The sequence below is a fragment of the Dreissena polymorpha genome, chromosome 2 (genome assembly GCF_020536995.1).
Source record: "Dreissena polymorpha isolate Duluth1 chromosome 2, UMN_Dpol_1.0, whole genome shotgun sequence".
Taxonomy (NCBI): Eukaryota; Metazoa; Mollusca; class Bivalvia; order Myida; family Dreissenidae; genus Dreissena; species Dreissena polymorpha.
Window position 1 is genome coordinate 40,504,061 of NC_068356.1, and position 26,378 is coordinate 40,530,438.

The following is a 26,378-nucleotide window of genomic DNA, read 5'->3' on the forward strand; positions in this document are numbered from 1 at the left end:
GTAAAGTACAGTATAATGAATAATTATAATCACAGAAGGTAGAACTTAATAAGGTCATGTAAATAATAAACTATAATACAAAAACTGCAGGGTTACTGATTCAAAACCTCTAGCTGACACAAATTCTACTGGTCAAATCTAGACAAATTTAACTCAGACTGAAAGTTTCAGAACTAATGCTAGAAGTTAGACTCACGCCAGTCAAACATAGCATACAAGTATTCTACTGCTGTTTGAGACAATTGATTCCTATCACAAAAGTAAAGCAATTGATTGAACAAGAAGAACAAATTGGATTTATACTTAACATTTTGAACATTTATGACATAATTATTTTTGCTATAAAACAAACTATTTAATCATTTTAAATTGTTCTGTAAGGAAACACTGAATTATGTGATGGAGATGTGGCAGATGACATGTAACAAGGTTTACATAAATTGTTCCATAAACTGAACATAACTGGAATGTACAAACAAGAGCACCGCCTTAGGGGTGCAGACCGCTCATCTATTTTTCTTTTTAAAGGTGTAGGGACCTATCTCAAATCACAAAGGAGGGAGGGGTGGAGTGGAGAGGAGTGTATAGTGTGGGGGTGTGGTCCAGGGATCATATTTTTGTCGGTTTTGTCGGTTCTAGACCGATTGAGGTCATGAAAGACCGAATGAAAATCCCAAACAGTCGGTCTGATTCTGTTTGCTAAAATTCCCATGTCATGAAATCGATTACACAGTGCACACCCTAATTACATTCTTATCTCGATTATGTGTGATAAACCATTCGCTGCAGTCTCTAAACCGGTCAGGACCAGATTTTTGCACGTCAGCCGACTAGTATCAGAGTATGGCCCGGAGCAGCGAAGATTCGCGCGGCTGTGTATTAGTCACGCGTGAATAACCCTGTGTCAATATCAATAGATAATTTCACTGGCTCATACCTAGCACAATCGGTCCGTAAGGTGTACTCGTCCAGGACACGGAGTGTATACTAGAGTCCGTGTACAGGATAAAATCGTTGACAGTTACTTCGGAGATACAAACCTCATTGTTATCCTCGTGGAAATTGTGCATTTCATGCATGATACAGTAAACTGTCATATAAACAAAGAAGAAAATCGGATATTCTGCAATAATTGTGGGCGGACCTTGTACCTTGAAAGCACGCGCTGTAATTAAACAAAATATGCCGATACATTTTCCACCAGCGTAATAATTCGGCAATAAATAAATAAATAAAAGTCATGGATCTGATCGACAGAACAGCCGAAAGTTATTTTTATGGGCGGAACTTCACATAAAATAGTACACTAGAAAAATAATTTACATTGTATAAATCTTCAGTAAAAATCGTGTTAGAATCGAAATAATTCGTGTTCTTTATTGTTTGTTGTTGAATAACCCACGACCGAAAGTTTAGATGCGTGGTTTCAAATCATATAATCCCTACGCATCTTAACTATCGGCCGTGGGTTATTCGACTACAAACTATAACGTACATGAATTATTTCTTAAATATTTGGTTTTGTTATTGTCAGTAACAATCCTACGCACAGACATTTGTTGGGTTCAATGCATGTTTGTAAGCTATTATCGAGTTGACAACGATTTAAAACATCGGTAGATTTAAGCAGACTAATAATATTGACAACGATGAAACACAGTCAGATAAAACAGCACACGAAACAACCAATGTCAATGAAATAGCAAATGATAAAACAAAATGAGAAAACTCGTATGTTCCGTTTAAAAATAATGCCTAAGGGAATTTAACTTGTTCATTTATTATACCATCTTCATGAATAGCAATATCAATGGCATATATTTTAACGTAATTTGTCATGATTTCGGATATAAATTTTCGGACACTTTTCCCCATTTAAATCCGGACCGATTGATGTTGCAGGAAAATATGATCCCTGGTGTGGTCATTTATTACATTATCTTCCAAAAATGCAAAAAAAATGCAAAAAAAAAATTCTTTTTTTGGGGGGGGGGGGGGGGAGGTTGGACAGTATTTAAAAAATAAAATAATAAAAATAAATATTAGTGTTTCTTAACCATGTTTGAAAAAAACAAGAGATGTGTTTGTCAGAAACACAATGCCCCCTATTGCGCCACTTTTTGTTTTTTTTACTTCTTACCTTGAAGGATGACCTTGACCTTGAACTTCCACCACTCAAAATGTGCTGCTTAATGAGAACGCCGTTTTGAAATAAAAAAATTGACCTTTGAACTTGAAGGATGACCTTGACCTTGAAGGACGTCCTTGACCGAGAACTTTCACCACTCAAAATGTGCAGCTTCATGATAACGCCGCTTTGATTTTTTTTTTTTAACCTTTGACCTTCAAGGATGACCTATACCTTGAAGGATGACCTTGACCTTGAAGAATGACCTTGACCTTGAACTTCCACCACTCAAAATGTTCAGCTTCATGAGATACACATGCATGCCAAATATCAAGTTGCTATCTTCAATATTAAAAAAGTTATGGCCAATGTTAAAGTTTTTCGGACAGACAGATGCCATATATTTGACATTTGACCCTGAAGGATGACCTAAACCTTTCACCACTCAAAATGTGCAGCTCCATGAGATACACATACATGCCAAATATCAAGTTGCTATCTTCAAAAATGAAAAAGTTATGGCCAATGTTTAAGTTTTTTTCGGACGGACAAACAGACTGACTGACATACTGACGGACAGTTCAACTGCTATATGCCACCCTACCGGGGGCATTAAAATTATTTTTTGGGGGTGGGGGGTATAGTGTGAGGTTGTGGTGGTCATTTATTAGATGATCTTTAATTAAAAAAAATAATGGGGGGGATTGAGGGGGATTCGGGGGGCGTGGAGGATGGTTTGGGTGGAGTCTATTGTGGTATGTTAGGTAAGAGTTGTTTTGTCAAAGTATCAATCGAATCTAATCATAAATAAAGAAGTTATGGCAATTTTAGCAAAATTTAATAATTTGACCTTGAGAGTCAAGGTCATTAAAAGGTCAAGGTAAAATTCAACTTGCCAGGTACAGTACCCTCAGGATAGCATGAAAGTATTTGAAGTTTAAAAGCAATAGCCTTGATACTTTAGAAGTAAAGTGGATTGAAACACAAAATGTAACCATATATTCAAAGTTACTAAGTCAAAAAAGGGCCATAATTCCGTAAAAATGACAACCAGAGTTATGCAACTTGTCCTTTACTGTCCTCTTATGATAGTTTGCTAGTTGTTCCAAGTATGAAAGCAATATCTATGATACTTCAGGGGTAAAGTGGACCAAAACACAAAACTAAACCAAATTTTCAAGTATAAAGGGCCCATAATTCCGTCAAAATGCATGTAAGAGTAACATAACTTTGCCTGCACAGTCCCCTTACGATAATTAGTAAGTGTTGCAAGTATGAAAGCAATAGCTTTGATACTTTAGGAAAAAAGTGGATCTTAACACAAAACTTAACCAAATTTTCAATTTTCTAAGTATAAAAAGGGCACAAACATCTGTCAAAATGCAAGTCAGAGTTACATAACTTTGCCTGCACAGTCCCCTTATGATAGTTAGTAAGTGTTGCAAGTATGAAAGCAATAGCTTTGAAACTTAAGGAATAAAATGGACCTAAACACAAAACTTAACCAAAATTTTCATTTTTCTCAGTATAAAAAGGGCACACAATGCTGTCAAAATGCAAGCCAGAGTTATCTAACTTTGCCTGCCCAGTCCCCTCATGATAGGAAGTAAGTGTACCAAGTTTGAATGCAATAGCATTGATACTTTATGAGAAAAATGTACCTAAATGCAAAACTTAACCGGACGCCAATGCCGACGCCGACGCCAAGGTGATGACAATATCTCATAATTTGTTTTCAAAAAATAGATGAGCTCAAAAGTACATTCTTGGCCTCACATTCTTGGACTAGGATTTACGAGGGACGCCAGAAATTAACCAATCAAGCTGTGGTCTGAGAAAACCAGGCTTAATACATGTGCCTAAAGTGTCATCCAAGATTAGCCTGTGCAGTTGGGCATGACACTTTCCACCTAGCCTGGATTTGTGTTTAGAAGAGACTATGTTAAAAGAAAAATACCATAAAAGCAAGAAAAGTTGCCCCTGATTAATCTGTGCAGACTGCACAGGCTAATCTGGGACAACAATACATGAATATTGCATTAACCCTTTCAGTGTTGGAACCGAATTTTGAAGGCCTTTGCAAACAGTTTGGATCCATAGATTCTGATAGTATTCTTTGGAAAAAAAATGGAAGAAAATTGCTAATTTTAGAAATTTAGAAGACAACATTTTAGCAGACGACAAATTTCCCAGCATGCAAAGGGCTAAGCTCAGTTTCATCAGAGCAAGGCTCAATTGAATCTACCAAAAAATCCTGGTTGAAATCATATGATTATGTTTCCTGTTACACCACATCTCATTATATTCAAACAGATAATATAGGGGTCACAGACAGTGTGCAACAGCACTTCATGCAAGGCTCATGCTGACTAAATATTCCTATGCAAACAGATCACATCACACGCTATATTTGTTGTTATTTGCAAACATTCCTCAATATAAACATGCAAGCAAGTCCCAGAAGAAAACAAATATGCAAGTAAAATACTTGACAGCAATCTTCACATGCTGAAGAAGCCAATACAGTGGACTATGATACATCAATATCCAAAAATATGGGGAGTAAATTTTACCAGTTTGGTAAAATAAAAAGTAATTTTAGAATAACTTTGTAGTAAAAAATTGTTTAAAACTGAATGATCATCAACATATTTTGTTTTAATTTTGCAAGCATTCTCTAAAATAATGATGATAAAAGAAAAGCACCTAAACAAGTGGGACTTGATTACATGTTCCAAAGAATGTTTGTGTGAAAGTCTGGTTGCTGCATTTTACCTGCTCCGACTGTGTTACAGGTGCACAAATGTGAAAACAAACATATTAATAATGGTTCAATGTTTTGAACAAAGCAATGAACATCTTACAATAAAAATGTCTGCACATGCACTCTTAATTGCGCCCCATCATGTAAAAGTGGGTCTAATGTTACATGCAGCCAGCGTAGGACCTACCCTGTGGGCTTAACTCTTTCAGTGCGGGAACCGAATTTTGAAGGCATGTGCAAACAGTTTGGATCCAGTTGAGACGCTCCAAAACGTGGCGTCTCATCAGGATCCAAACTGTTTGCTATTCTGATAGTATTCTTTGAAAACAATCGAAGAAAATGCTAATTTTAGAAATTTAGCAGACGGCAAATTTCCCAGCATGCAAAGGGTTAATAGACACAAGGTTTAGCGGTCTCATTTGTGGACACTGTAGCTACACCTTTGCACAGAGCGGTTTGGAGCTACTCTTAATGCTTTTAGACTAAGACTCGTTTTTCCATGATGTAGGTCAATTGGTTTTAAACACAATCACAATAAATGGACAAAAGATAACATAGAACATCAAACAGTCATGTTTTTTGCTGGACAATACATAACATCCATAAAATAAGTTTTTTTAAACTTATTTTTGAAACATGAACATTGACCAAACTTATTGGAATGCTGATATTTTCTTGACTGACTGGACAACAAAAAAATCATGCAGGCACATTTAACATTGGTAGCATAAAATCATTTTAATTAAAACTGCTTATTAGCAAAGGCTATTACTAATAAACTTAAGTAATTATGACACTCTGTATTAAATATTAACATTTACTACCATAAAATTACATACTTGATGTCCATGAAAGAAAGGATATAATATATAAAATGGTAAAAGATGTATATTTTTAAGGGTTATTAGACTTGGTCTTGTTAAAATGTGTTAATATGGACGATAATTTTGCTACTACAATATTCAGTTAGGTGAGGTATTTTCTGTTAAACTAATCACTAGGTAACAGTTATTCAGACTTTATCTATTGATTAAATAAAATAAATATGAGGTGATGTAAATACATGAAAAAGAAATTTTAGATTGCATATGATATCTCAAAGGCTACACTGATATAATGTATAGAATTGATTATAATAGAGTAATAAATCAATCAACATGATGGGCAAAGCCATATTTGAATTTCAATAAAACATTTGAGGCAGAAATGGAAGGTTGGAGAAAAGCCAATACCCATATACCGGGGTAAACTAGCCCTGATATTGCAGATTGTCTAGTTAACAAACCACAAATATGAAATGACGAAGAAATCATGTTTCCTATGAATATAATAATCAAATGACAGGGCATCAAAGCAAAACTTACTGAACACCGTACACAACTGACAAGCAAGCACTGCTCTCACCAGTTTTGATTGTTTATACCATTTTATTTCGCAAACTTTGTACATTCCTTTCAAAAGTACCAAGCATTAAGCCATGAAGCAATACCACATGCATGGTACTATCTTGTTTCCTAACCTTTACAGTAAGTATCAACTTTAAGAGAATCATTCAGTCTTTTAATTATTTTAAAGGATGAATGTTTGACATTTTACTTCTACTGTCATCATGAGACGAGGTCATTTTTTTCATATGAGAAATGATTCCAAAGAAAGGAATTTTCAAACTGAGTCATGATAAACAAAACAAATTAAGTAAATTTTATATCAACATTGTTGCTACCTTTACTGAAATAAAAACAACAACAACAAAACAATCAAACAAATCACAATCGCAATGAACAAACATAAATGTTATTGCAATTGCATCGACTCCAGGACTCACCTTCCAGATGTGTCCCCGTCATTGAACTTTATACCTTGGCCATTCTTATTCACACTGATTTCGCCTCTGACGGGATCAATACGCCAGAACGTGCCAGGGGCTTGAGACTGAATGGAGTAGCGCAGGCTAGGGGTGTCAATGTCGGTACCCTGAAATATTAATAAACAAGAGATGTGTTCGTCAGAAACACAATGCCCCCTACTGCGCCGCTTTGAAATAAATATTTTCATTATTTTTTTACCTTTGACCTTGAAGGATGACCTTGACCTTAAACTTCCACCACTCAAAATGTGCAGCTTCATGAGATACACATGCATGCCAAATATCAAGTTGCTATCTTCAATATTTCAAAAGTTATGGCCAACGTTGTTGTTTTTTTCGGACGGACGGACAGACTGACATACTGACAGACAGTTCAACTGCTATATGCCACCCTACCGGGAGCATAAAAATATTTCGGAGTACTTAAGAAACCTTAAAATGGTCATTGTTTGCAGATTGACAACACTTAATAAACATACATACTCAGTACATTAACAACACTTAATAAACATACATACTCAGTACATTAAAATAGTAAAACCAGTAATCATTAATACAATGTAATGGTTTAATTATATACATGTATACAAATTTTGTCCATGATAGATTGTATTGCTATTCCACATGTACTAAAATATTTTGTTTGTTCTGAGTTTTGGTTCTGGCGTCGTTTGCACTTGGCAGACAAAAATGTAAACAGTAAAGAACAAGACAAATTAAGACTTTCTTACAAAAAAACAATTCATAACAATAAACGTAGTTTGATTAAAATAAGAACAGTTGCAACATATAAACCCTTACAATAACTATCAATGGTGGTTCAAACTGGGTCTTGTCTTCAAATATTCCACGCCTGTAGTTCCCGACAGTTGGCGGGTTATCATTCACGTCTGTGACCTGAACCTCCAGGAAAACCGTGCTCTGTTTGCCATTGGGATTTCCCTGCATGTCGGACACAATCACATCTAAGGGGTACAGACGTGGCAAGATGTCGTAGTCAAGACACGGGTTTTTACCAGGCGTGTCACAGTATGCCACAGTGACCTGACCAGTCAGTTCGTCTATCTTGAATCTGACATGTACACATAAATCTGAATTACTTATGTTAGCATTTTATATTTGCAGGTGAAAAACATTATCACAAAGAAAATATTAAAGATTTGACTTGATTACTTAAAACGAGATATTAAATGACTTATTTTAATATGTAGTTTTTATACAATCAAGTGTTCAAAAATGTAATAAGGATCATGGGTAATTTCTACACTTTCTGGCTCAGAAAATTAAATTAAATTAAAGACTTTTTTCACAGATTCACATTTCAAAGACTTAGTTTCTAACCCTAGGGTACTGATGATCAGCAAAAAGTATAAACACTGAACAGACTGCGAGTTACTTGCGCTTGATTGGTCATTGTCGGCTCTGGTACTACTTACATGTACCCCGGGTACTCTTGAGTATACTTACATGTACGGTAAATAACAGTTAACCCGGTCGATATTAGACTGTACCCAAGTTATATTCCCGCCCAAATTCGATGTCGTAAAATGCACTACCGATTACCTTAAAACGATATTGTTTATCTAAAACAAACTTCTCTTGAAAAAAAACCTTCATCAACATGCTTTTTGACTATGAGTTTCGATAATATAGAGGCCATTCAACAGAATTCTAACTTAAATGTGAACATAATTAATTAAAGAAAAATAGCCAACAACAGATGATTTAGCGTTAAAATTCCTAGGTACGTTTTAGTAATTTATCGTACCCAGGGTACACGTAAGTAAATGTATACTTAAGAGTACCCGGGGTACATTTAAGTAGTACCCCAGCCGACAATGACCAACAGAGCGTTACTTGCAGGCTGTTCTGGTTTTATGCTGGTTGGATATAGCCATTTTAATTTTGCTTCTGAGCTGGAAAGAGTTCAACTCGCCTCTAGGAGATATAGACTATTTAACTAGCGTTGTCAAGTATCCCTGTATTAATAACTGAGTTTTCGGCCTCTGTAAAATACATTTAATCAATATAGACTTTTGAGTAAAGTTCATTTAAAACCCATTACATTTATTTTTTTGATAAAATCTGATTGGCTTACAGGGAACTGTACGATCCTGTCAGGCCATATTTTAGACCAGCTGTCCCCATCATGCCCGAATCACGATCCGTAGCCTGGAAGTAAAATGGCTAATTGACAACTGGAACAAATCTTGGTACCTTACATATGATCAAGAACTGTTTTAATTGTTTACAAATATACACTATTTATCTTTCTAATTCAAGATTGTTATACAATAATTAGAAAATAAGAATGGACTTCTGAATCTTGAAATTAAAATTACAATAAAACATGTTAGAAACAACACATGAATATCTTGGATCCATTGATGTATCATGTATTTTTGAAAAAACAAGAGATGTGTATGTCAGAAACACAATGTCCCCTTCTGCGTCGCTTTGAAGCCATATATTTAACCTTTGACCTTGAAGGATGACCTTGACCTTTCACCACTCAAAATGTGCAGCTCCATGAGATACCCCTGCATGACAAATATCAAGTTGCTATATTCAATATTGCAAAAGTTATGACCAATGTTAAAGTTTTCAGACGGATGAACGGACTGACGGACAGACGGACGCACAGACTGACCGACTGACGGACAATTCAACTGCTATATGCCACCCTAACGGGGGCATAAAAATAAATAAACCCTTTCCAGCTCAGAGCCAACATGAAAATGGCATACAGCATAAAACCAGAACAGCCTGCAAGTAACTCACAGGCTGTCCAGGTTCTATGCTGTTTGCTGCTCATTGGTATCTTAGGGTTGAAAATGAAAGCCTTTAAAGCTTGAATCTTGTATGAAAGGTCATTGATTTATTATGTTTTTCTTGGGGACTACACACACATCAAAAAATGCGTATCTGAAAGAGAAAGAGACATAGTTCTTTTGTATTATGTATTTAAGTTGTCATTAAGGACTCACTGTGATTCTGATGACGTTGGTCCCCTCCGGGGAGTTCTCAGGGATGATTGCTTTATACCCGTTAGGCTGGCCAAAGGCAGGAAAGTTGTCATTCACATCGAGAATGTGAATGGTGATTGGTGCGAGGTCAAACAGGAGTGGGTTCAAAACGTCGGAGGTACGCAACTGTAACATTCAAAACATTCATTGATGAGAGTTTCCTAGTTTCCTTTGAGCAATATTGAGGTGTCTTAATAGTACTCCTTTAATATTAGCCTTGCTCTGGGCTTCCAGTGTCATCCAACATAAGCCTGTGAAGTCCGCACAGACTAATCAGGAACAACACTTTCAGCTTTTATGGTATTTTTTTGTTTGAAGAAGGTCTTTTTTAAACAAAAATCTAGTTTAAACAGAAAGAGTCTTCACTGATTAGACTGCACAGGCTGATCTGGAATGACACTTTACATACATGAATTGAGCACAGGCTGATCTGGGACAACACTTTACATACATGAATTGAGCACAGGCTGATCTGGAATGACACTTTACATACATGAATTGAGCACAGGCTGATCTGGGACAACACTTTACATACATGAATTGAGCACAGGCTGATCTGGGACAACACTTTACATACATGAATTGAGCACAGGCTGATCTGGGACGACACTTTACAGACATGAATTGAGCGTCAGGCTGATCTGGGACGACACTTTACATACATGAATTGAGCACAGGCTGATCTGGGACGACACTTTACATACATGAATTGAGCACAGGCTGATCTGGGATGACACTTTACATACATGAATTGAGCACAGGCTGATCTGGGACGACACTTTACAGACATGAATTTAGCGTCAGGCTGATCTGGGACGACACTTTACATACATGAATTGAGCACAGGCTGATCTGGGACGACACTTTACATACATGAATTGAGCGCAGGCTGATCTGGGACAACACTACATACATGAATTGAGCGCAGGCTGATCTGGGACGACACTTTACATACATGAATTGAGCGCAGGCTGATCTGGGACAACACTACATACATGAATTGAGCACCAGGCTGATCTGGGACGACACTTTACAGACATGAATTGAGTGCAGGCTGATCTGGGACAACACTACATACATGAATTGAGCACAGGCTGATCTGGGACGACACTTTACGTACATGAATTGAGTGCAGGCTGATCTGGGATGACACTTTACATACATGAATTGAGCACAGGCTGATCTGGGACGAAACTTTACATACATGAATTGAGCCCCGTTTTACAAGAGCGAGGCTCATCTTTAAATTTGTTTTTAACCCTTTGCATGCTGGGCAATTTTTTGTCTGCTAAAATGTCGTCTGCTGAATTTCTAAAATTAGCATTTTATTCGTTTTTTTTCAAAGAATACTATCAGAATTTCAAACAGTTTGGATCCTGATGAGACGCCACGTTCTGTGGCGTCTCATCTGGATCTAAACTGTTTGCAAAGGCCTTCAAAATTCGGTTCCCGCACTGAAAGGGTTAAGTGCCAGCATTCTGCAAGTTGGTTGCATATTCTTACAGGGTAAAACTTGATACAAGCTATTCTGCCATTAAACCAAGCTTAAGTTCTTTTTATTCAAACTCATTCTCCCTTTTGTTTCATAATTATAGCATAAAAACTTCTAAAAATATTGTCAGCCCACACTGATGGGGTCTCCAACACCAAAAGTAAATTGTTAAAATGCCCCCTGTAAGAACGCACAATGAACCATGAATATAGAATCTTTCACTTCAATGCATTTAAAAATATCAAAATAAAAGCATATAATTGATTATAGTTATTTACAGAACAGCAATTATGTCTACATTATGAAGGAACATGGTGATAACTGTAAGCTGGAATGAAAATGTTGCTTACCGTTACCTGATACAGTATAATTCCAGAGTCATAATTTGGCTTACCATAAACTGATACAGTATTATTCCAAGGTCAAAATGTGGCTTACCATAAGCTGATACAGTATTATTCCAGAGTCAAAATGTGGCTTACCGTAAGCTGATACAGTATTATTCCAGAGTCAAAATGTGGCTTACCATAAGCTGATACAGTATTATTCCAGAGTCAAAATGTGGCTTACCATAAGCTGATACAGTATTATTCCAGAGTCAAAATGTGGCTTACCATAAGCTGATACAGTATTATTCCAGAGTCAAAATGGGGCTTACCATAAGCTGATACAGTATTATTCCAGAGTCAAAATGTGGCTTACCGTAAGCTGATACAGTATTATTCCAGAGTCAAAATGTGGCTTACCATAAGCTGATACAGTATTATTCCAGAGTCAAAATGTGGCTTACCGTAAGCTGATACAGTATGATTCTTTAACATATAGACATATATTCGTTGTGTCCGACGAATTGAAATTATTAGATGCGCCTAAGAAGCTAAAATCAAAAGTGTGGCAGTATTTTGGGTTTCGGGAAGGTAGCCCTCCCGATAAAGCAAAGTGTAAACTGTGCTTCACGGATGCAAACATAGCGTTGATTTAGCAAGACTAAGAGGTAGCACAAGTGCAACTACTCAAGTCACCAGCCAGAAAAGTAGTTCTGTTTCTGTTGGGAATTTGTTAAGTTTATTAGAGAATGTGGTTTGTCCTACAGGTAACAGGTGATGCTGTCACGGCACAATGGTAGACATGCTTGTAGCTCAGAAGTTTTTTATATTAAAATTGAGTCCTAATTTGCTATTCTTTTTTATGTGTTTTATTGAAATATTGACATAGTTTGAAAGACAGTTGGCAGTTTCTTGCAAAATATTTCTTACAACTGTTAATTTAACACACTTTCAACAGTTTTTAAAACACTGTTGAACCAACCAAACTATATCAAACAAACACACAATTTGACAAATGCCCAAGATATCTAGGTATGCGACACTTTTGAACAGAAATGTTTATTTTGAGGCAGAAGAGTGATTATATGATAAAACTAGGTTTGAAGATGAATCGAATCGAAAAAAGTCGGTATCAGAGTGTCTGAAATCGAAATCGAATCGAGCTGTTGGTGAATCGTTGCAGCTCTAACCATAAGCTGATACAGCATTATTCCGGAGTAAAAATGTGACTTACCGTAAGCTGATATAGTATTGTTAAAGAACCTCTTCTCGAACCTCACCTCTTTTCGAACCCTTCATTTGTTTACATTTTATGTGCATGCACGCATGCGCACTACATCACCCTTGTTTTCGTATAAGTAATTTGTTTACGCCCACTCGGGCGTAGCTGCAAATCGACGAAAATGCGTCAAAAACCGATATAATAAGTAGATTAATCATAAAACACGTAAAAATCATTGAATTTCTTAATGCTTTTACATATATATAAGGATTTTCCTTAAAAAACTATAAAAACATAGTCTAATTTTTGTTCTCAACTTTGCTTGACAATTTACATATTTCCGCTGCTGCAATAAGTCACATCACCATGGTCAAAACATGTAACTTATTTATTTTAAATGTTGTACACTGAAGGGTTCGAAAGCAGGTATCCGTTGCTTAGGAGGCATTGGTAGTTTTACATGATATGGTGGTGCTGAAAACTTGAAAAAATCTGTTTTCAAAAGAGGATTTATATAGCAATTACAATTGCCAGCCATGAAGAAACAAGTTATTTTTCAAATAGAGTACTTATAAATATGTTTCACTATTTTCAATATTATATTTGAGTCAAATTGGCGTGTCAACAATTAAGAGGTTCGAAAGATGGTTCGTCCATGATATTATTCCAGAATCAAAATGTGGCTTCCATAAGCTGATAAAGTATTATTCTGGAGTCATAATTTGGCTTACCATAAGCTGATACAGTATTATTCCAAGGTCAAAATGTGGCTTACCGTAAGCTGATACAGTATTATTCCAGAGTCAAAATGTGGCTTACCATAAGCTGATACAGTATTATTCCAGAGTCAAAATGTGGCTTACCGTAAGCTGATACAGTATGATTCTTTAACATATAGACATATATTCGTTGTGTCCGACGAATTGAAATTATTAGATGCGCCTAAGAAGCTAAAATCAAAAGTGTGGCAGTATTTTGGGTTTCGGGAAGGTAGCCCTCCCGATAAAGCAAAGTGTAAACTGTGCTTCACGGATGCAAACATAGCGTTGATTTAGCAAGACTAAGAGGTAGCACAAGTGCAACTACTCAAGTCACCAGCCAGAAAAGTAGTTCTGTTTCTGTTGGGAATTTGTTAAGTTTATTAGAGAATGTGGTTTGTCCTACAGGTAACAGGTGATGCTGTCACGGCACAATGGTAGACATGCTTGTAGCTCAGAAGTTTTTTATATTAAAATTGAGTCCTAATTTGCTATTCTTTTTTATGTGTTTTATTGAAATATTGACATAGTTTGAAAGACAGTTGGCAGTTTCTTGCAAAATATTTCTTACAACTGTTAATTTAACACACTTTCAACAGTTTTTAAAACACTGTTGAACCAACCAAACTATATCAAACAAACACACAATTTGACAAATGCCCAAGATATCTAGGTATGCGACACTTTTGAACAGAAATGTTTATTTTGAGGCAGAAGAGTGATTATATGATAAAACTAGGTTTGAAGATGAATCGAATCGAAAAAAGTCGGTATCAGAGTGTCTGAAATCGAAATCGAATCGAGCTGTTGGTGAATCGTTGCAGCTCTAACCATAAGCTGATACAGCATTATTCCGGAGTAAAAATGTGACTTACCGTAAGCTGATATAGTATTGTTAAAGAACCTCTTCTCGAACCTCACCTCTTTTCGAACCCTTCATTTGTTTACATTTTATGTGCATGCACGCATGCGCACTACATCACCCTTGTTTTCGTATAAGTAATTTGTTTACGCCCACTCAGGCGTAGCTGCAAATCGACGAAAATGCGTCAAAAACCGATATAATAAGTAGATTAATCATAAAACACGTAAAAATCATTGAATTTCTTAATGCTTTTACATATATATAAGGATTTTCCTTAAAAAACTATAAAAACAAATTTTTTAAATAAAATTCATTTTAATTATTAAATACTTACCTGTTATCGTATGCTTATACTTTCCAAGGGGAAATAACTCATCCGGAATTTTAACTGGGAATCCGCCACCTCAATACCGTAATACAGGCCAGGTTAAACATAGTGCAATGCAACCTAGCCAAAAAATCGGTAACCAACCCTCAATATTCTTTCAATATATATACAAAAATATTAATCGAATAGCGGGGTGGGAGGTGGGACTTACCGATAACAGGTAAGTATTTAATAATTAAAATGAATTTTATTTAAAAAATTTGTTTTAATGTCATAAATACTGACCTGTTATCGTATGCTGATTTTGCAGCTGCGGTGGGAAGGTTCGTATATATTTTCCCAACACAGTAGAACCCATAAACAGGGTTATCAGCTAATGATATCAAGTAATCTTCGTTAAAACGGTATTAATTATGACTTCTCGGACAGAGTAATTTGTCTATGTCGTAAAGAAGACACTACCGTTAGTGAAACCACAACAAGCCCAAACGTATACAAATTGTATTGTTGGCACTTCAGAAAACGAAGATAAAAAGATGACAAGGTGGTCGGATTCCTCCAGTAAACAGTAAAAAGCATGAATTTCACTTCTCCGTATGGTAAAAGCCATAATAAGAAGGAAAACCGTCTTAAAATTATATTGGAACTGTTAATAAGCCTGATGAAAAAGGTTCATAGGGAGCTCATTAAGCATCCCAACATGTTACACAAGTCAAAACCGCTTAAGAAGGTAAAGGAACGAAAAACATAGTGTTGACGTTCCATAGTTTGGATCAGTTCCAAAATAGGTAAGACAGCACAGAGTTGCGATGACTGACACAAAACAAGGTATACGAAAGCATAATCTCTATCCTTTGATGAAGAAAAGAACAAATTTCTTATCATCAAGAAAAAGATGAGAAAAACCTCTATGTATCTAGCAGAGTGATTAAGGTAATAACTATGCTCTCAATTACCCAGTAAAAAAAAATGAATTTCCATAGAACCTTTATACAGTTCTGATGGAATTATCCTTGCACAAGTAACAAGGATTGAAACTCTAACAGAAAAACGTTCTTCTGTAGAGATAACTAAAAGTTATTAATGGCCAGACATGAAGTGGCACATGTTTGGATCAGTAAAAATATGTCTCAGTGAGATATGATATTTGACCTGTGAAGAAGTTTCCTGAAAATAATTGTACAGGAGACTTAAAAGGTCGTAGAACCATAATCCCATGGTTCATTACGTATATTTCATGAAATTATGGCAAAAACTCAGTTATTGCAAAAACTCACCAAGAAGGCAAGATATTCCAGTTTATGTCAATGGACGAATGTATAACAATCGCACACCCTGCTGGATCGATTTCTGTGAACTGCATTGTTGACGTTGTTCAGCATACCGGTATACACTGCGATATACGATCGCATAACGCTAATAACTAGCGTTTGATGATAAACAACATTCTTTGATATACTATGTACACCATGCAACTCGTCTGCAACTTCACTGGCGCGCATGCGCGATTACATTATTGAACCCAACGGAAAAATAATTCGAAAGAAAGAACTGCAGGACAAAAGGTCCAACAGGGCGTTGAGACGAACTGGTATGAGAAAGACGATAGAGAAAATTTGTTGTTCTTGCAAAGAACGAATAAGTTCCTGATTTCCAGTTACAAGGAGTGATAATATGATCACCTCCGTGTCTGTAAGTAAACCACGACCGATGTGTGATAGTTGAAACCATCACAAAGGAATCGTGAAAATGTGTTGTAAATGAAAAACAGCTAAAAAGAATTTTTGCTTTTCAAGATGTATATGTGCAGGTGATATTCGTTAGGATACCACATAATTGAGAAAATCAAGATACGTTGTTCTATGTGATCGTCCATAACCTTATCTGCTCACATCTGTATAAGATGTAAGGAAGGTTGTGGTAGAATAAACTATATTCTTGCCAAGATAATCTTCTAGTCTAGACACCACTGAATAGTGGTAAATAATGACAAAAAGATGGAAATCTGTGTCATTAAATAATCCCGAGATTAATACAATTATCTTAAAAATAAAGCTGAAACGGACGTAAGAAAAGACGTCTCAGCAGAAGGACCGGTGACCGGACCGGTAAATACCGACCGGTGACCGGAACCATTTGTCAAGGATGGGTGGGCAAAGAAACCACGGCAAGCCGAACTTTCCCACTCCAAACACACTTGAAAATTGGTAGAATAGGACAGTGTTTAACACTTATAAGTTAATGACCTATCTACAGAATATAGCCTCTTCTTGAACCAATAACAGGCGCCTTTAAAATCCTGGATAATACAGGTCGCGAAGTCATCGATTTGCGAACTAAAGTACGGAAATATGATTGATAGTGGTACCTCCGGAATCGGAGGTGTGATGGCAGAAAAAGGTGAAAACCCTAGGGGTAACCTTAAGCGGGTCCACGCTTGCCGGTAGAATGCATGGAAGTCTTAAATTCTGACTTGATTAATCCATTTACTTCAAGACTTCTAACCTGGACGAATTCCGAAAGGAATACGACCAGTTATAGGAAGACGGCCTGTTATGGCCAGAAGTGTAATAGAAGAATAACTTTAAGATGAGGTCCCTCCAGATCCTAGGATCTAAGATCTGAGTTCAATAGGTCCTAAGCCATCTACAAGACTGTAGCCGCTATGCGGTCAATCTGATAGGCAATCCTATGTATCAGAACTCTTGTTGATTCCAGTAGCTTGAAAATATGCACTGCCGTAGGAGCAATAGAAAAGCAGAAGTCGATACAAATGTCGTCTTGCTAATCCTGCTAGCGTCATTAATGTGTCCCAACTGTTCCGTGACACTGACTGCAAAGTCTGTAGCCGACAGGTAAAGGCGGTTAAAACAATTCATCCTTCGGGTCTCGAACATAAATTAATAGAGGTCAAATAGTAATGTTCGACCTCAATGCTAATCTCCGAGCTCACTTCAGCCGATCTATCTGCAAGACCAGTAGTCTGCATGTAGCCGGTTGAGATAGAAGTACAAATAACAGATATAGCATGATTTGGTGACCGTCGCCAGTAGAAAATCAGTATTGAAAAACACAAAAAGTCATGTAGATTGTTGAATCCATAAAATATAGTATTCAATACAATCATAGCCAGGGGTATACAACTATGTAATGTAGACGATACCCGTGATACTAAAAATTGACCGATGAAAACACAGTGGAATACCGGTAATTGGTAAGTGGTGACCGAACCGGACCGGTCAATGACCGGTAACTGTAGCCCGGTGAACGGACCAGTCATAATATGACCGGTGACGTTACCAGTTAAAGACCGAAAAAATGGTGGAATCCAAATGGTCTGTTATCAATGTCAAGCACTGCTCGGAAAAGAAGATCATGCCAAAAAAATCCAATCCGATGGCGATGAGACATCACTTATTCTGACCGGTGATCAGTGATCGGTGATATGACCGATGAATGGTGACCGATGTCCGGTGATCGGGACCGGTATAATATAACTGCGTCAGAATGGAAATATCTGGTGCAGAAGAATGACCATCCACGAAGTCATCTGATAATGTTAACCGGAAAACAAAGGTAGATTATCAGTATTAATAGGCATAAGTGTCCTTGTAGTCGTAGTGGAGAAAAGAACAGCTTATCCCGAAGCCTGAATGTTAAACGAACTAGTGTTCGTATACAACTACGGCTCGGTGACTGCAACATGTGTGGATGCCATAAGAAGAACCATCACACGTGGAATGGAGACATGATATTCCTAAAGGAATAAAATGGAGAACGTCGATATGACCAGTAGGTTCATTAACGCCTACGTGAGAAGTGGCGACATCCATATAACTTCGATGCCGAAATATTGTTCGGCTACGCTGGAAATATTGTCTTCTACAATATTGTCTCCGTGAGCATTGACATGATCGCTTACGAGCGTATCAACGCCGAGAACTGCTCAATGAAGGAGAGGTATGTTCGATAAATATCCAGTGGTGCTCAATGCAGTCCGCTGATGTCTACGTGAAGGTTGACGACGTCCTCGTTTCCTGCGATGTCGAGATCTGGATCGGCCGAGATGTGGATCGGCTGCGATGAGACCGAGATCTTCTAGAATAACGTCTCCGTGAGTGACGACGTGATCGCTTACGAGAGCCGCGACGATGAGAACTGCTCGACGAAGAAGAGCGTGTCCGATGTCTAATCCTTGATGAAGACGATGTATTCAACGAAGAATAGGAGAATAATTCAATGAAGAAGACCGAGTTCTTCTTCTTGACCGGTGACTGGTGTTATCGGTGGCAGGCCTAACTGATGACTGTTGACCGGTGACCGGAGCGGTGATCAATGACCGGACCGGTGACCGGACCGGACCGTTGACATGACCGGACCGGTGACATGACCGGACCGGTGACATGACCGGTGACCGGACCGGACCGGTGACATGACCGGTGACCGGACCGGTGACATGACCGGTGACCGGACCGGTGACATGACCGGTGACCGGACCGGACCGGTGATCAATGACCGGACCGGTGACCGGACCGGACCGGTGACCGGACCGGACCGGTGACCGGACCGGTGACATGACCGGTGACCGGACCGGTGACATGACCGGTGACCGGACCGGACCGGTGACCGGACCGGACCGGTGATCAATGACCGGACCGGTGACCGGACCGGACCGGTGACCGGACTGGACCGGTGACCGGACCGGACCGGTGACATGACCGGTGACCGGACCGGACCGGTGACCGGACCGGACCGGTGACCGGACCGGTGATCAATGACCGGACCGGACCGGTGACATGACCGATGACCGGACCGGCCGGTCAGACGTCGATCAATGGTCCGTGATCAACGTCCCCGGTGACGTACCGGTCATATCATGACCAGTGTTGTCACCGGATAATGACCGTATGGCGGATGCCAAATGGTCCGGCATTGGTCGATGTCCTTGACCAATGCCATCGGGCAAAGACCGGCTGACGGGTGTCGCCATTTGGTCTGATGTTGACCGACTGTCTAAGAGACTTAGCATAGTACCGTCGCGATCGTGCCCGATACCCGGTGACTGATACTGCAACTATCATCCATGATCTGCGAAGTCACCGGGTATTTATCCACTCTTGTTTCTGCGACCATCATGTAGTCGAATATATGAAAAACAAGAGCAAAGCATATTCAACCATAAACTGGTCACAGACCAGATTATCATACGGCACATAAAATCATTATTTGACCATAATGAAAATTATAATAATACTGCCGTAGATCATAAATTAAACAAAAGTTTAATTCAAAACAGATGAAAAATAAAATGACGATCAATTAGATTGTCATACGGAACGTTAAAATCATTATTGCACACAATTGCAAATGATAAACAATCTGTCAATAGAAGAACACGCTTTGCACGATCTCGTAACACATTAGAAGAACATGCTTTGCACGTTCTAGCAATGTATTAGAAGAGCACGTTTTGCACGTGGTCGTTCGCGCCTGAAAACACCCAGCATGGTAGAAATAAACCATTGTTCGATAAAAACAAGCATGGCTTACCTTTTACAAATGAAATAAAATCCATTAAATCCACACAAATTAATCCGAATGAGAAATAAAAAGATAAATAACACAATTTATCTATTCAAAACCCCAATCAACCAAGTGAAAAACAATATTTTAATTCAGAGCCGTAAAAGACACGTATACACCTGGTTGATCCGGAAAGAATATTGAGGGTTGGTTACCGATTTTTTGGCTAGGTTGCATTGCACTATGTTTAACCTGGCCTGTATTACGGTATTGAGGTGGCGGATTCCCAGTTAAAATTCCGGATGAGTTATTTCCCCTTGGAAAGTATAAGCATACGATAACAGGTCAGTATTTATGACATTAAAACATAGTCTAATTTTTGTTCTCAACTTTGCTTGAAAATTTACATATTTCCGCTGCTGCAATAAGTCACATCACCATGGTCAAAACATGTAACTTATTTATTTTAAATGTTGTACACTGAAGGGTTCGAAAGCAGGTATCCGTTGCTTAGGAGGCATTGGTAGTTTTACATGATATGGTGGTGCTGAAAACTTGAAAAAATCTGTTTTCAAAAGAGGATTTATATAGCAATTACAATTGCCAGCCATGAAGAAACAAGTTATTTTTCAAATAGAGTACTTATAAATATGTTTCACTATTTTCAATATTATATTTGAGTCAAATTGGCGTGTCAACAATTAAGAGGTTCGAAAGATGGTTCGTCCATGATATTATTCCAGAATCAAAATGTGGCTTCCATAAGCTGATAAAGTATTATTCTGGAGTCATAATTTGGCTTACCATAAGCTGATACAGTATTATTCCAGAGACAAAATGTGGCTTACCATAAGCTGATACAGTATTTTTCCAGAGTCAAAATGTGGCTTACCGTAAGCTGATACCGTATTATTCCGGAGTCAAAATGTGGCTTACCGTAAGCTGATACAGTATTTTTCCAGAGTCATAGTCAATAAGGCTGGTGTTCAATACAGTAATGGCCGGATTGCGATCTGCTCCAGAAACATTGAACTCCAGGCTTGGATTCACAAGCACACTTTTATAGTTCGCATAAATATCCTACAAATATAACAAATATCCTAAAAATATCCTACAAATATAACAAATATCCTTCAAATATAGTAAATATCTTATAATTATAATAAATAGCCCATTGATGTCCAATAAATATTATAAATATTCTATTAATATTCTACAAGATTCCAATACAAAACGTTTTCAAGTATAAAATAACAATTCCAAAATTTACATCCACTAATAATAGTCATTACAAATTCGATAAAAAATATATATCAAACCAAGTTGTCCTTAATGCAGATCAGAGTAATTTATCCTTATTGTCACACACTTGATGCCAAAAATTGAATTTTAAGTAATAACTACTTCCATTACTTGTAATACAATATTTAATGCACTGTTATTGAGCTCTATAAATACTTGATTGAATATACATGTATGTGATGTATGCTTTACACACTATAATTTGAACAAAATCCAAATTGTAGTACTGTTTTACAAGAGATTTTGCTGTCCCAAATTTATGTTTAGCTCTTGTCACTAAATTACTCAATGGAGTGTAAATATGGATACACTTTTATTAAAGAGGACTACCTAAGGATTATCTCTACCAAGTTTGATCAGATTTGGATCAGTGGCTTAGGAGCATGTGTAATTTAAAAATTTAATTTTCAAAAACCTCTCATTTGGCTCCAGACACCATCTTATGCAACAGATCGGAACGTTTAATATAACTTCTGTAAAGGACCAAGCAAGGATCATTCTTGTGTAAGTTCATCAAAACTATCCTTGTGGTTTCCAAGAAGTCATTTACCAAATTGTTGATGGACGACTGACTAAAGGCTATGAAAAGTCATCAAAGATCTCACTCAAAGATCTCACTCAAAGATCTCACTCAAAGATCTCACTCAAAGATCTCACACAAAGATCTCACTCAAAGCCTTTTGTGCTTTATGTGAACTTGAAAATAATATAAGCCTCATTCTGGGAACACAAGACTAAAGGAGCTTTGTTCTGAGAAAACTGGGCTTAATGCACGTGTGTAAAGTGTCATCCCAGGGATGACACTACGCTTTTATGACATTTTTCGTTTAAATGAAGTCTTTTCTTAGCAAAAATCCAATTTAGGCGGAAAGTGTCGTCCCTGATTAGCCTGTGCTGACTGCACAGGCTAATCTGGGACGACACTTTACGCTCATGCATTAGGCCCAGTTTTCTCAGAACGTGACTCAAATGATTATGCATAAAGCGTCCTCCCAGATTAGCCTGTGCACACTTTACGCTATTACACTTTTTTCAGTTTAAAGGAGGTCTCTCCTTAACTCTTTCAGTGCGGGAACCGAATTTTGAAGGCCTTTGCAAACAGTTTGGATCCAGATGAGAAGCCACAGAACGTGGCGTCTCATCTGGATCAAAACTGTTTGCTATTCTGAAAGTATTCTTTGAAAAAAAATCAAAGAAAATGCTAATTTTAGAAATTCTGCAGACAAAATTTTAGCAGACGACAAATTTCCCAGCATGCAAAGGGTTTAGTAAAATCCAGTAAAGACTGAAAGGGTCGTCCCTGGTTAGTCAGGATGGCAGGCTAATGCGGGATTACACTTTATGCACATGGATTAAACCAATTTTTGCAGCACAAGGCTAATATAATAAAATATCACAATCAAGTACCGTATCATTGTCCGTAATGATGATACGAGGATCATCCAATATCAGGCCATTGGGTGCATCCTCATAGATACGATACACATATTGATCTTGATCAAACTTGGGGCCGTTGTCGTTAATGTCCGCTATCAGAATAACGGTTGTACCGTATTCTGTACATTCATTGAATGTTGATCCGATTACCAAAGGGTTTGAAGAAGTAATTTCACATGCCTGAAAATGAAAACAATTACATTAAAAAATATCGTAGGAAAATGAATTAATAAACAGAAAAAGTTGCTAAATATATGTCACCAAGAATATGTCACTATCATTCTTCTAAATAAAAAATTGAACCTTAAAAGTTAAACTAATTACACACAGTATAACTGATTATTCCTAAATATTCTCGTATATTATACAATATGAGCTGCGTGATGTGAAATTAAATCTTCAGCCATATACGGCCAGCTTAGGTCCAAACCAGCCTGCACACTTGTTACCCTGTCTAACATAAAGTCACTCAATGTTTTGTGGTCATTTAACCCTTTGCATGCTGGGAAATTTGTCATCTGCTAAAATGTTGTCTGCTGAATTTCTAAAATCATCATTTTCTTCACTTTTTTTCAAAGAATACTATCAGAATAGCAAACAGTTTGGATCCTGATGAGACGCCACGTTCTGTGGCGTCTCATCTGGATCCAAACTGTTTGCAAAGACCTTCAAAATCCGGTTCCAGCGCTCAAAGGGTTAAGTGGAGAGAGTAACTCCTGACAAGACTGATTGGATGCACAGGCTGGTTTTGAGCTATGATGGTCACATAAATCATAAGACCCATTTGTGCATGACGTGGGTCATATTATACAATATATACACAGCCAAACATGTAAACAATGTTATTCCAAGCCAGAGGTTTTTCTAGCCATTATGGGAAAAGGAGTCTGGCCAAAGTGTGATTTTTAAAATTCGATAAAATGGTGTCTTTTTATGAACAAAATGGACCTAATTGGGATTTTTTTATCAACAAATATTGACACATCAGGCCTTTTCCTGGCCATTTTGGAAAAAAATCATATAAATTATAGTTATATGCTTTGTTAGATGTTTATGAAATCAAATTGAGATATCATAATCATTAATCATTTGAAAGTTGGGAATATTTTCTTACAACTTCGGTTTGGGATTGGGTGCATTTGCTTTGGGATCGGGTCCATTTTAAGGCCTTTATACAGAAAAAAACCTGCAAGCCTTTCACATATTATTTTCATTCTTAGACAGGAAGCTACATTCCCATTTCTTCAATTAAATGAAACACACATACATGGTACATTTTATATGACATTGTTAACAGTAAAACAAACATGAAAACTAACAAGCTTACTTGGACTCTCAGTGGCCAGTTGACCCTGACCTCCTTTGTTGCGTAGTTTTTGAACAGAACATCATCCTCAAGGTCGATGGGGACTTTGTTTGTAATAGTAGCAGGGTAGATAGAGTTGTTCTGTTGAATTTCAAATACACGGTCCACTGCTATGCCACGGACAGTTTGACCTAGATAAAATAATTTTTTGAAGCAATCAATTGTCATGAGTAATTCTTTATTATAACATGACCTACGCTCCAGGAGTGAAATAACGTAATGTTCAATTTTGTTTATTACACGGCTGTTATTACTCTAGTTTTATAACCTGTGAAATGACGTCATTTTTTTTGACAAAATGACATCATTATTCTAGAAAAATTTCTTCAGTTAAACTCTTTTACAATGTGAATAAACGGTTAAAAGAGCATATTTAAATAAAAAGACAATTTGTTGGTCATGTTATAAATAGAATCTTAGATTCATGGTCATTTTGTATTGAATTTATTTAACTCGTCATCTAAATAAAGATTAAAACTCTGCAAGCCTCGTTTTTATCTTTATTTAGATGACTTGTTTAATAAATTCAATACAAAACGACCACTCATACAAGATCCTATACAGTGAAACCTCGCTATTAAGACCACTTGTGGGACTTTTCAAAAGTGGTCTTAATAGCAAGGAGGTCTTAATTTTGATTTTTCATGAATTTGATGGACATAATTACAACAACGTAATTAATCTATGAACTTTAGTCTTTTTGCATACAATATAACATTCATCAGTTTATACATTTTATTTATACATGCATACATTGTACAAAGATAGTATTTCAAGTTGTTCATACAAGAAGTGAAAATACATGTACATGTACTTTTCATCATGATCCTTGATGTTTACTTAAAGAATGAGTCCATTGTCGTCTCATGGTATAAAGGACGGTTTTTATATCCATCACGAACAAAACCATGTTACTAAAATATCCTAACTGTTAAATTAATCGCCGTATTTAATCTTTATAGTGTGTACCAAACAACTACCAATTTAGTGAATTTACCCATCAAAGACTTGATAATAATAGCTAATTGTCAATCAAGGGTTAAAAATAATAACAAGTGCCGAAAATCTAACACCAGTGTCGCAAATCGATGCCCAAAACCGTTGTCATTAATTGTGATTAATTGGGTCACAATGGCTTCGTACACAAGCCCGATAGTACCACAACACCAGATCGAGTAAGGTGTGAAAATAACTGGTCGTTTGGCGGGTGTGAATTAAGAACAATATCGATCATTGGTACTGATTAAATTGGTCTTAATAGCGGATCAGCAGGTTGTCGGATTAGTGAGTGTAACGACCATTGAAATATAGAAGGCCAAAACCGGACTGAAAAATGGTGGTGGACTTAGCGAGTTGGTCGGAATACCGAGGTGGTTGTAAAGAGTTTTCACAATATATAAATCACAAAAAAATGTCAAATAAAAAAATAAAATATTTCATGATATTATAATTAATATATTGTGTTTTATTTTTTATTTACATATATATATATTTATTTTTATTACAAATATCATAAGCAGTTTCGCGGTTTTATTATATGAATACCAAAAAAAGAAGTTAATAGTTTAAGTGCATAAATACAATAACAAATTGCTGGATATAAGGTACTTAAAAAATAACAAAAGCAATTGAGCAGTTTGAAAGTAATATCATAAGCAGTGCAAAGGTTTGTTAAAAATTCATGCAGTTAACCCGAATGTTGCAAAGAATTATTTTACAGAATTTGATTCCCTCTCTGGAAAAACTGGGTGGAATGCATGTGCATGAAGTGGCGTACTAGCGGAATGCATGTGCATAAAGTGGCGTACTGGGCAGAATGCATGTGCATAAAGTGGCGTACTGGGCAGAATGCATGTGCATAAAGTGGCGTACTGGGCAGAATGCATGTGCATAAAGTGGCATACTGGGCAGAATGCATGTGCATAAAGTGGCATACTGGGTGATATGCATGTGCATAAAGTGGCATACTGGGTG

General features: G+C 37.1%; 1 protein-coding gene across 2 annotated transcripts in view; it reads right to left on the minus strand.

Annotated features, from left to right (window-relative positions):
- LOC127866713 (protocadherin Fat 4-like) overlaps positions 1 to 26,378 on the minus strand; it is a 106,936-nt gene that overhangs the window by 67,934 nt on the left and 12,624 nt on the right. For both annotated transcript variants that reach the window (XM_052407458.1, XM_052407459.1), the window contains exons 11-17: positions 24,366 to 24,535; positions 23,009 to 23,218; positions 21,236 to 21,379; positions 9,747 to 9,911; positions 8,858 to 8,931; positions 7,561 to 7,831; positions 6,718 to 6,866 (exon numbers count right to left, since the gene is read on the minus strand). In XM_052407458.1, the coding sequence (XP_052263418.1) occupies positions 6,718 to 6,866; positions 7,561 to 7,831; positions 8,858 to 8,931; positions 9,747 to 9,911; positions 21,236 to 21,379; positions 23,009 to 23,218; positions 24,366 to 24,535 (1,183 nt within the window). The remainder of the gene's footprint in view (positions 1 to 6,717; positions 6,867 to 7,560; positions 7,832 to 8,857; positions 8,932 to 9,746; positions 9,912 to 21,235; positions 21,380 to 23,008; positions 23,219 to 24,365; positions 24,536 to 26,378) is intronic.